The 11,508-nt window shown below is 48.0% G+C and overlaps 1 protein-coding gene across 1 annotated transcript; it reads left to right on the forward strand.

Moving 5' to 3' along the window:
* The first annotated feature begins 6,575 nt into the window (after positions 1-6,575).
* Positions 6,576-9,892, forward strand: LOC120398121 (transcription factor SOX-17-like). Its single transcript, XM_039525175.1, is given in 3 exon segments — positions 6,576-7,089; positions 7,825-8,446; positions 8,448-9,892. Coding segments are annotated over 3 exon segments (1,197 nt in total). The 5' UTR covers positions 6,576-6,791; the 3' UTR covers positions 8,725-9,892.
* Positions 9,893-11,508: the final 1,616 nt, after the last annotated feature.

The following is an 11,508-nucleotide window of genomic DNA, read 5'->3' on the forward strand; positions in this document are numbered from 1 at the left end:
CCCCTGTGTATTAGTTGAAAATTTCATTTTGACACAGCAGAGTGGACTTAACATATATTGTAAAAGTGTCACTGTCTACCAAAGAAAGCAGTGATAAACATACAGTAAAGGATTATCAATAGTACAGCAGACCTTGCAGTGAACTTTGTAGAACATTCATTCTTGTGACTTTTGAGTGAAATTAGTTTCCTCTTTGATAGCATAGACCTTACACTATATTCTTTATCAATGGAATCCGGATCAACTTTTCACTTTCACAAAGTTATATGAATTCCATTTCTCTAAGCCATAAACTAAACAATTTGTTAACTCAAAAAGTTCTATTACATGGGCTAGATTCTGATTGTAGGTACAGTTGCATAAATCTGGAGTAGCTCCACTGGCATCAGATTTATACCAGTATAAGTACAAGCAGAATATGGCCATACATGTGGGTTTTTTTAAACTAATATTTACTGGGTGGTGATTTGCAAGGTGTAACTGATTCTAGGGGAGGGTTATTCTTGTGGCTTTTAATTTGTTTTTAAAATTTGTGACTGTTTTTTGGAGTTGTGTTTTTTAAAAATTATTTATTTATTGTATTATGCACAAATGCCTATGACTTATATGATATATTAAGAATAATAATGTTTAAAATCCCTAACTTTCACAGCTTTGTTTAAGTGAAACTGGGGCTGGCTAATAAATTAAGACATACGTCCATTTTGATAACCATTTTTAGTGTGTGTTTGAGTGTGAAATCTAATTTTCAGAAGCAGAAATGCATTTAAAAATACAAGTTGATTGATGGTAACATTCTGCATGGGCCCCAAATCTTCCATTACCTTTCAGTCTTTCAAAGACCAGTTCCCAAATTGAAGGAGAGTGGGGTGACAGTGGTAAAGGAAAGTTTACAAAATGTAGTCAGATTGAACAAGAATGAGCTAACTGGTACATTTAAGAATAAAACGAAGGATGGGCCTTGGGACTAGATGTATCTGTCACCAACTTGGAGTTGCTAGTTCTGGGCCTGATCCTGCCCACAATTAAGTGAATTACAGTTTTGACAATGACTTACATGGAGCTACCTTGGCTCCAAATACAATACATACTTGGCTTTAAATATAATTGATCAGGGCTAAAACTTTCAAAAGCACATAAAACTCTCATTAATCTAGGCACTTAAGTCACTTCTGAAAGTGGAACTTTAGGTTGCTAAGTCATTTAGGCACTTGAAAATTTTTCCTCAGATCTCAGGGAAAAATTCTCTCTTTTGTCCTATCTCTGCTTTAGAATGCCTGGACCTAGCCCTTCTATCAACCCCCTTCTTCAAAAGGTACCTGGTGCCCCTCATTTTAAAAATAAAAATCGATTGACTATAAAGTTATCAAATCTCCAGAGAAAAAGGGAGAAGCTCTTTGGCACCTGAAGTCTTCCAAAATGCCCAAGATTTGACTTCAGCTGATCAAAATAGGTTTCCAGAAAATCACTTCCCACCAAAATCTGCTCCTTGCCTTTACCAGCCAAGGAGTGTAATGCTACCAAGAGGAGGAAGGGGGTTATTATATTCATCTTCGTGGTGCATCACCAAATCCGATGGGACACATACACTTGGCTAATGTGTGACTGGATTTGGCAGATTGTAGCAAGGAGGGGCCGGTGTAAATCCAGAGGAATCCACCTGAAGTCAGTGGATTTTCTCTGGATTTACACCGCAGTAATTGCAATCGAAATCTGGTCCAATGTGTTTGGTTGCAACTTGCCAATTGGTAACAGCAGCCTCACTGCAGAGAACTGGCCAGGCGAGGGTAGCTTATATTAAAGCTGGGAGGCAGGAGAGCGGCTCGCTGGCAGGGAGCCGCAGCGTGGGCGGCAGAAGGGCGCAGCTCTCCTCTGGGCCGGCTCCGGCCTTGGGAAGGCTCAGCCTGGTTTAGGGGCTGGCGGAGCTGCAGCTAGGGTGGGTCTCCGCTCCTCAGTGCCTCGCCCCGGGGGAACCCGATTCTGACTCACACCGGTGTCAGTCGGGAGCAGCTTGAGGGACGGCAAGGGAGTGGTGACACCAGAGTGAGAGGGGGCCGGAGCCGAGCCCCCGGCTCCTCAGGGAAAGGCAGCGCCGGCTGGGGCTCGGGTGGGAAGAACCCTGCAGCCCCGCGGCGAGGGCCGGGCGGAGGAGCGGGAACAAACAACGCGTTTCCTCCTTCCCAGCCTACGGGCGCGGGCTGCAGCGGCCAGTCCTGCCCGGAACCAGAGAGCCAGGGCGGCAGCGACGCCGGGGGGGAGCGGGGGGCACAGAGGGACGAGACAGCATGAGCCTCCCCTCGCCTGAGCACGTCGCCCTCCCAGCCGCGGCTTCCTGGAGCTCTGAGCTCTGGCGGCGGCGGCTGCTGTGGGGGCGCTGATGTACCTGCTGGGCCCGAACCGCGATCCGCAAGGCTCGGGGCTTGTCCGCCCCAGAGTGCCGGTAGAGCCGCTTTCCGAGAGCACTTTGCACTGGGCAGCGCTGTAACAAGGCACGTTGATGAGTGTACCTGGGGGCAAGCCCGGTCCTTGCTGGGGTGGGAAAGTGCGCTTACCTGGGGCGTAGACAGTCCCTCCGCGGCACCCTGCTACACTCTGCAAAGGCCCTTCCTTCCCAGCCCGAAGGGGAGACGGTTTCTTTCTTTTAGAAAGAAAAGGGGAAAAACCCACACCCAACAAACTTGTATGTGTGCAAGGACGTTATTGTTTTAGCTTGTTCTCCGAGCTATTGTCTATTCATACAAAGGGCCAAGCCCTGCGTTACTGCGTTCCTTCTAGAAGCTATATACGGATATGGACAGACAGCTCCTGGGTGTCTCTGTGTGTGTGTGTGTGTCTGTGTGTGAGAGAGATTACGCCTTTGGTAGTTTAAACTGATACACACCAACCAACTGCTTTATTCATTGGTTAGCAAAGAACAAATGGTTGTAGTTTTGATTTTAACATTCTTATGTCTTCCCCTCTTATTTTTCTAACTTGACAACCCCAAAATGGCATTTCTCTACGTTGCAGTATGTTCGGGCAGTGTTGCTTTGATTGCTGTGAGCATCGACTGTAAGTGCTGTACCGAGGTGCACGATTGTTCCTTTTAAACACACACACACACACACACACGCACACACACGCACGCACGCACACAAAGTTCTTGTCTTGAGAAACAGCGCGATTTGCAGGAAACCCTCCGGATGTTTGCTGCTTTTCATGTGGCATTTGTGGTCGACTCTGATAACGCTGGGAGCACCACTTCCAACACCACATTTTGTAATAGAACTGAAATAGAAACACATCTTTGCTGAAGAATCCCCCCATCCCCGTTCGTTACCTCACACACACTTTTATATTCGCAAGTTTAAAAGGTCAATAAATCAGAAAGCTGAACTCTCAGTGGCATTGTTAGGTTGGGAAAGTTAACGAATGACCCCCCCCCCAAGTCTCCGCCCCCGGTTCGCGTGAGGATGAAGGTTTTGGGATACACATACATAGTCACAAGTAGAGGCTGCTTTAGTAACTCCTAAGGAAAACGAAGTTTAGCAGTGGGCACAACTTGATGTTTTCTAATTCAATTCAATCTCAACCGTCAGGATGGTTTGGTGTAAATAGGTTGGGATTGGAATTCAGGAATGAACCATGCACACAGTCAAACAGAACGGGGGCTGGGGGTGGATAATCTATCCATGACACCAAACGCACTGGAAGGGTCACACACTGCCAAATTTTCCATACAAATCAGCAAGCTTTTACTTTCTCGGCTTGGATTCAAAACACACTTTATATTCCCTTTGATCCCAGATCAACGAGCTGTAGAAATTGTTTGCACAAATCTCCTAAGCAAAGTCAGGGGCGGTTTGTTTATTTCACGACCTCATGTTCATTATATGAAAAGACGTTTTCGCCTATGCTAGAAATTGCAGCATAGGAATTGCAGAAATTGCAGAAATGCTGGCGTGAATTTTATATATAGTCATTCACTAAATTTGCAGAGCTATTAAAATGTTTGCTCCGCAGAATTTCTTCCTCTTGAAGTTGGATGTTCCCCAAAGTACTTGTGCTGTCCTTTAATTTGAAAAGGATTGCTTGAATATACTCTCTTCCAGGGGTCAGATCCTGCAGAAGGTAGGAATTTTGTCTGAACTAAATCATAAGGACTGGGCCCCAATGCAGCGGGGGATTGATCCGAAGTCAATGAAAGTCTATTCACGCCGATAGGTTTTAAATCAGCCCTCGAAATACAATCAGCGGCAGATCAGTTGGGAGCTAATAGTTCGCTTTCTCTTTTAATTTTAAGTTATCTTGCTTTCCACTCCTACTTCGAATATTCACCAATGTGCAATGAAAGGGATGTACATTTTCCCGTCTCGTTAATTTAATCCAGATAAAAGGTATCTTTCGCCCATTTTTTTCCAGTACTCCACTAATATGTGACTCATTGCTGAGCGCTACTAAACCCCTAGCCTAGGACTCTGAGGGGTCCAGGGTCACCAGCACATCCAGACTGGGCACAATATTAAAGCCGCAGCCACAAATGGATGATGACCATATTTAAAAAAAAAACACGAAGAGAGAAAGGCTTAAGGAAAGAGTATGGGAGTTAGTGCAATACACACTATTTCTATTTGAACCCTTGAAAATTTAATTCTAATAGGCGTTTCTGATTGTTGTAATCAATTATACTATAATAATGCATTTTTGCGGGCAAAATTAAAATATCTAGATTACTGAATTTATTTTAAAGCTAATTTTAAATATATAATGTGGAAAGATTATTTTGGTACTGGGCCAGTTTGCGGCTATTTATAAAAAGCAGCTTATTTTCGTAACAATTTTTGTAGCATCTCCCACACAAGCCAGAGAGACAGAGATACATTTAAAATCTTGCCCTTGATACTTCTCAGTTTTGTCTGTTCCGTTCCCAAACTTTCTCGGCTCGAACAAACATTCAGATGGGGGAAAGCCCAAAATGTGTTTTTCTTTGTAAGGATGTTACTGAAACTAGCCCTTTGGTAACGGGTTGGAATCTTTGCGACAGGGAAATACACAACGTCCTAACACTAGGATTTAAACACAATAATTTATAACAGATACACGAGAAATCTAAGCATTTCTATGGCTTTTGAAAAGGGGATACAAAACCAAGAATGGGCCCAAAAGGCAATCACAAAAGTTAGTTACTTCGGTCACAGTAGGGCATCTCAAGGCATTGCTTTCATGAATCTCTACTAGATATTTCAATTTTAAAGGAATAGATTCTTATTTTACAGGAAACATGAAATAAAACGCTGGATTTCATTAAAGGCGAGGCTGAGTTCATTCATGAATTCAGGAGAGGATCGTGTAGTGTGAGATTATTTGCCTGTAGCTGTTGTCCAAACAAAGGTGTCCTTAACCAAATAAGCCTCTTTGATCTTATGTTTAAAGCTCGGCGCTGTTCTAAGATAAGCATTCATGCATTTAATAGCGCCATATAACAATGCAAACATTAATCTGAGGTTTTATGAAAAAGTTGTAATTTTGATGACCTTATATGCCACATGAACACACACTCTATAGGGTTATATAAAATATAGTTCATATATCTCTATGTGATCTGATTTTATGTTTATCTTTGCAAAATACCCAGCGATGTATATTTACTTCACAGTTGTTTACCTCATATATTCATGTTAGGAGCATGGTATGTTCACCATACTTTTAAATACTCAAAGCATCTATGAGGTGAAAAGATTATTGTAAAGTGAACACAAGTACTGGGCGTTATATTACCACGTCCAGGCTGTATGTATTGGAAACACATCACTGAAAATCTGTTTGTACGGTTTACAAGAAGGAAAAATTGATGACAGGCTTTAATATAATGAGCTATTCATTGGATGCAAAGTACTGAGATGCCCCTTAAACCTACATGTGAACGATGTTCCTTCCCTATTAAGCTGGAAATTTCTGTGCTAGTTACGAAATTTAGAGAAAAGAGGTATCAAGTTTTGCTAATGATTTAGCTAATCCCCTCCCACCCAAACCCGACCTAAAATTTTAAAATGGTGGAGCTAACATGAAGTTTGTGCCATCATATTGATGGCTCTGCTTTTATGGTATATCCCTTTTCCTAATATTTCTCTCTCTTGACTATTTATATTACAAACTCTTGGGGAGCACTTAGGATTCAGTGTTTGTACAATGCCTATCCAATAGGTGCTGCTCTTGTTTGGTCCCAGTTCAAGCCATCGGCAACATAATAATTATTACTAGGATACATTCAACTGGGTTACAAATGAGTTTATATAGTTTAAAAAAGGGATTTCTCACAATATAGAGCATATACCCATAGGCGCTCTTTCCCCTCCCATTCTGATCTGAATCCTGGAAAAATCCGTCCCCGCCGGGCGCTGTCTGTCTTGTAACCTGCACAGGTAAAGAGTCGCTGGAAGGGGCGGGGCTGGGACTCTTCCATTCCCCGCTCGGAGCATCGAGTCCCCGGTCACCTTCCCAGCCCAGACCCCGCCCCCGCCCCGCCATTGGCCGCGGCTCTGGGTAAATAGGGCCGCGCTCTGACAGCTGCCAGCAGTGAGCCTGTGACACCCCTCACTGGAGACCCTGCTTCAATCAGCGGCGTCCCCGCGCCCAGCCCCGCGCGCCCAGCCTGCCCGGGGAGCTGTCCCTGCTGCCCCAGCCGAGCCAGGGGAGAGGGGGCTGCTCGGAGCGGACGGTCCCTTTCCTGCCAGCTGTTGCCCGGGGAGGGGTCGGAGGCGGGTCCGGGTCAGGCCGGCTCCTCCCGGTGGCTCCGGCCCGGCTGCCCCGAGATGAGCAGCCCCGATGCGGGCTACGCCAGCAGCGACGACCAGACGCAGGCAAGGTGCTCGCTCCCCATCATGATGCCGGCCCTGGGCCCCTGCCAGTGGGCAGAGACCCTGAGCCCCCTCGCAGACGCCAAGGTGAAGAGTGAGGCGGCCCCGGCGGGGGCTGCGAGCAGCCGGGCCAAAAGCGAGTCCCGCATCCGCCGGCCCATGAACGCCTTCATGGTGTGGGCCAAGGACGAGCGCAAGCGGCTGGCGCAGCAGAACCCGGACCTGCACAACGCGGAGCTCAGCAAGATGCTGGGTGAGTGTCCGCTAGTGAGCCGGGCCCTGAGCCGGGCCGGGGGGGGGCTTCTCCACCCACCTGCCCCAGCCCGGCCCGGAGCTGGGGAGTGGGGGAGGGTCCCCGCCCTCTGCGAGCGGCGCGCAGAGAAAGTTACCGAGTGCTGCTGGTACCTGCCCCGCGGGCGAGGACTGGAGCCGGGGCTGGTGCGCTGGGGCAGAGGGTATGGGAGGAGTGGCCAGTGCCTCTCGCCCGGGGACTGGGTTAGCGAGGGGAGCGCGAGGCGGGGGGTGGGGTAAATGGAGGCGGCCGGGGCTGTGGGTGGGGGCGCCCGGGGTGAGTAGGGGTGGAGGCGGCCGGGCGCCAGAGGGGAGGGGTGGAGGCGGCTGGGGGCTGGGTGGGGGCGCCCCGGGTGGGTAGCGGGGTGTGGAGCCGGGCGGGCGTTGGGGCCGCACCGGGGATGGAGGCGGCCGGGCGCCGGAGGGGGCAGGTGAGGGCGGATGCAGGCGGCCGGGGGCTGGGTGGGGGCGCACTGGGGGGATGGAGACGGCCGGGGGCTGGGTGGGGGCGCACGGGGGGGATGGCGGCGGCCGGGGGCGGCCGGGCGCCGGAGGGGGGCAGGTGGGGGCGGATGCAGGCGGCCGGGGGCTGGGTGGGGGCGCACTGGGGGGATGGAGGCGGCCGGGCGCGGGCGGCCAGGTGCTGGGTGGAGGCGCACGGAAGAGCCGCAGGGTTACGCGGTTTGTCGCCCCGCAGGGAAGGCCTGGAAGGCGCTGTCGCTGGCGGAGAAGCGGCCGTTCGTGGAGGAGGCGGAGCGGCTGCGGGTGCAGCACATGCAGGACCATCCCAACTACAAGTACCGGCCGCGCCGGCGGAAGCAGGTGAAGCGCCTGAAGCGCGTGGAAAGCGGCTTCCTGGCGCACGGGCTGGCGGAGGCGCCGGGCGCCGGGCTGGCCAGCGAGGGCAGCAGGATGTGCGTGGAGAGCCTGGCGCTGCCCTACCCGGAGCAGGGCTACCCCGCCGTGCAGAGCGCGCTGCCCCCGGCGCTGGGCCACTACCGGGACTGCCAGCCCCTGGCTGCCGCCTTCGACGGCTACAACCTGCCGACCCCGGACCCATCCCCGCTGGACGCGGCGGAGAGCGAGGCGGCCTTTTTCACGCCGCCCCTGCAGGACGAGTGTCAGCTGGCGCCCTACGGCTACCCCGCGGCCGAGTACCCCGCGCACGGGGCCGAGAGCCAGGCCAGCGCCGCGCTCCGCAGGCACCTGCCCCGCGCCGAGCCGCTGGGGCAGCTCAGCTCCCTGCAGAGCCTGCTGGGCTGCCAGGGCCCCCTGCACGCCTACTACGGGCAGCTGTGCCCGCCCGCCGGCCCGGCCCGCCCCCCAGCTCCCGCCGCAGCCCTGCCAGCCCTCGCCGCCGCCCGAGGCGCAGCAGTGCAGGGAGCCGCTGGAGCACCTGTCACAGGACGAGCTGCTGGGCGACGTGGATCGCACCGAGTTCGAGCAGTACCTGCACTTCGCCTGCAAGCCCGAGCTAGGGCTCCACTTCCCGGGCCACGACGCCGGCCTGGCCGCGCCAGACGCCCACGGGCCCCTCTCCTCGGTGGTTTCGGATGCGAGTACTGCTGTGTATTACTGCACTTACCCAGACGCCTAATAGACACGGTCACTCCCAGCGCTCTCGCGGTGCGAAGTAGCTGTGAGTCTGTGGCGGACTCCCCGGTGATGGGAAGCCTTGTACGGAAGGGTGTGTGCTTTGCTCCTATTTATGTAATTTATTGGAATCTTGAGAACTGACAGGTGACAGAGACCCACTCAAGGTTTGAAAGACAGCTCTCCATCTGATCCCCAAGTGGTGCAATTCTGAAAATTAAAACTATTTAAACTTCAGATAGCTGCACAGTTGGACTGTAATTTATCAGCTCCTGGAAGAGTTCACGATGCTGTTTAAATGTTGTGACTGTTCAGTTTTATACATATGGAATTTGGGTTTTGTACAGACTAATTTTGCACCTTTTACAAATAAAGGGAAAAATAATAAATTTTTTCACTTTCATAGCCCCTTACATCTACGATTAGTATTTTAATGTATATGGTAGTTAATAGCTAACGACTTAGATAAATGTCCTGTTTTCATTCAAAGCCTTTACAGTAAAGAGAACTTCATTGTACTTAAATATAAATAATCGGAGGTAATGTCAATCTACTTTTTTTTTTAGACCTGGTCTTATCTCAGTTAAATGGCGGAAGGATTTGATAAATATCTATCCCCTCAAAATATTGTTTTCTCTTAGAAAATTCAGATAGTGGGTTTTTTTTAAAGGGATTTGGTTTAGAGAGGCTAATAGAGTCTAACTGAACTTAAACATTTTAATAGAACCTGTTTTATCTGTATGCATATAGTGAAATGGAAGTTAAAGGGGAAAGGAAAGATTACACCAAAATATTTCAGCTCTTGGTCGTGCATCTAATGAATAGCCCAGACGTTTGAGTTCATTGGGAACAGGATCGTTCTTTAAAAGTGCCAACCAACAAATGCAACTAGCTCATGTAGAAATAATGTAGTCTGAGACTGAACACCTGTCTTCGTTGTGGAAGAGGATTCACTTATGGGAAAAGACTGAGGGGAGTCAATGTCCCCTCAAGCATAAATCTGACATTGTATTTTAGTTAACATACTGTAACACGCATGTGAAAATGGGGGGCTTCTAGAGTTCAATTTTCCATAGCTGATTCCCAGATATTCAGGAAGCTGTTATTTTTGCAACCGAGCATTTCATTAATAAGTCAAAACAGGCATTTAGACTTTAATGTTCCTACTGGTAAGCATTACTCCTCCATTTAGGTCTGACCTTGCAAATATGTCAGTGCCACTTCAAATAGAAAAACCCTTTCGGTGAAGTCATTCCAGTGTTACTGTTAAAAACACATGCATAATTATACAGGATTAAAATGTTTAATTTCAGAAAACGTTTTCAACTAAGAGGAAGTAGGGGTGGACCAAGTGGTGACATTGGATTTATAAATTCATATTCAGTTTTAGGGCAGGCTTCTGCTTGCTTTATTTATCCTAAGTTAACACTTCACTCCCAGTGAAATCAATGGCACTATTTTAAGTATTGTACTACCCGAGACATGTGTGGCAGAGTAGAGCCCTTGGAGATGGGGTGAGAGGGAAGGTCTAGCTATCCTATGATTCACCTGACTTTTATCTGGACAGTGAAATGAAATAGTGTCCTTTACCTGAAAACTGATGCAGACAGTGCCTGATCCAGGAATGTTGGATCAGACCCTAACGCAGTTATGTGGTATTATGTCTGAAATGTAGCATATGACTTCATTATAGTAGCAACTTTTGAATTAGAACACAAAGCTCACTTTCTTTGTACAATGTTCTACTCTCAAGATTCCTAAAATAGTAGGCATCATTCCCTGTTGCTCTGTTCACTGTGCAGTGGTGGTGTGACTATGTGTGCTGTTTACTCCACACCATTCTGTGTCTCCTCACTCAGGTTAGCTGAAAGCAGATCCCTTGCGTTTGGAATTCTACAGATAATTAATTTGTCCTAATATATTGCAAAAATATCACATCGGACATAGGGTTTGCCTAGAAGTAATAATACAATTTGGTACATATCATTAGGGGGAAGCCCTTTCAAACAAATTAATTAGGACCAGATTTCAAATGTTACCATACCTTTGACTACATTTTTTGCACCTGGAAATTACAGGCACAAATTAGATAATTTATACTTCTAAATACTCGATTGTGTGGGCAGTTGGATTTAAATATTCTAAATTGCCTGTGTTTCTGCAAAATCTCTGCTAGGCACCAATCAGTGTGGTATTTGAGGGAAAGGAAAAATTCTACTCTTAAAAGATGTGTTACTTTACTTTTCATTGCTTTTCTTTACAATCCAGTGGCACTCTGCTTTACTCTAAAAATTAGAGCCCCATGTCTAGATGATGGCCCTGTGTGAAAAGGATCATGACTTAACCCAAAATGGTAACATTTTCAAAGCATGTCAAATTATTCCTATGCTGCCTTTTGGAAAAGGCGCATCCAGACCTTTTTTTTGCTCTATTTGTGTACGTGCAAAATATAGCAGATCTGTTTTATCATTAGAAAGACTACAGAAGGATATTAATGTCCTTAGCTCATATTAAGTATGTGTGAGGGGGATTATTTATTCCAGATTTTGATGTGACTACATTGAATGAGCTATGTGGACCATGCAATTTTAGCCAAATATCGTTGAACGTTTTCTGTCAGGTAAAGAAATTAGCAGGAAGTCCATTTTGGACAGGCTGTTTAGAGCAAGACGCCACATGTTACTCGCAAGTAGCTAGGGATAATGCAAGGTTGAAGCGCCTGCTGGGGTTGGTAGAATCATGACTGCTGCGATCAACTCAGCAGTTCTCCAAGCAGATCCAGGAGCAG

Source organism: Mauremys reevesii, linkage group 2 (genome assembly GCF_016161935.1).
Source record: "Mauremys reevesii isolate NIE-2019 linkage group 2, ASM1616193v1, whole genome shotgun sequence".
Taxonomy (NCBI): domain Eukaryota; kingdom Metazoa; phylum Chordata; order Testudines; family Geoemydidae; genus Mauremys; species Mauremys reevesii.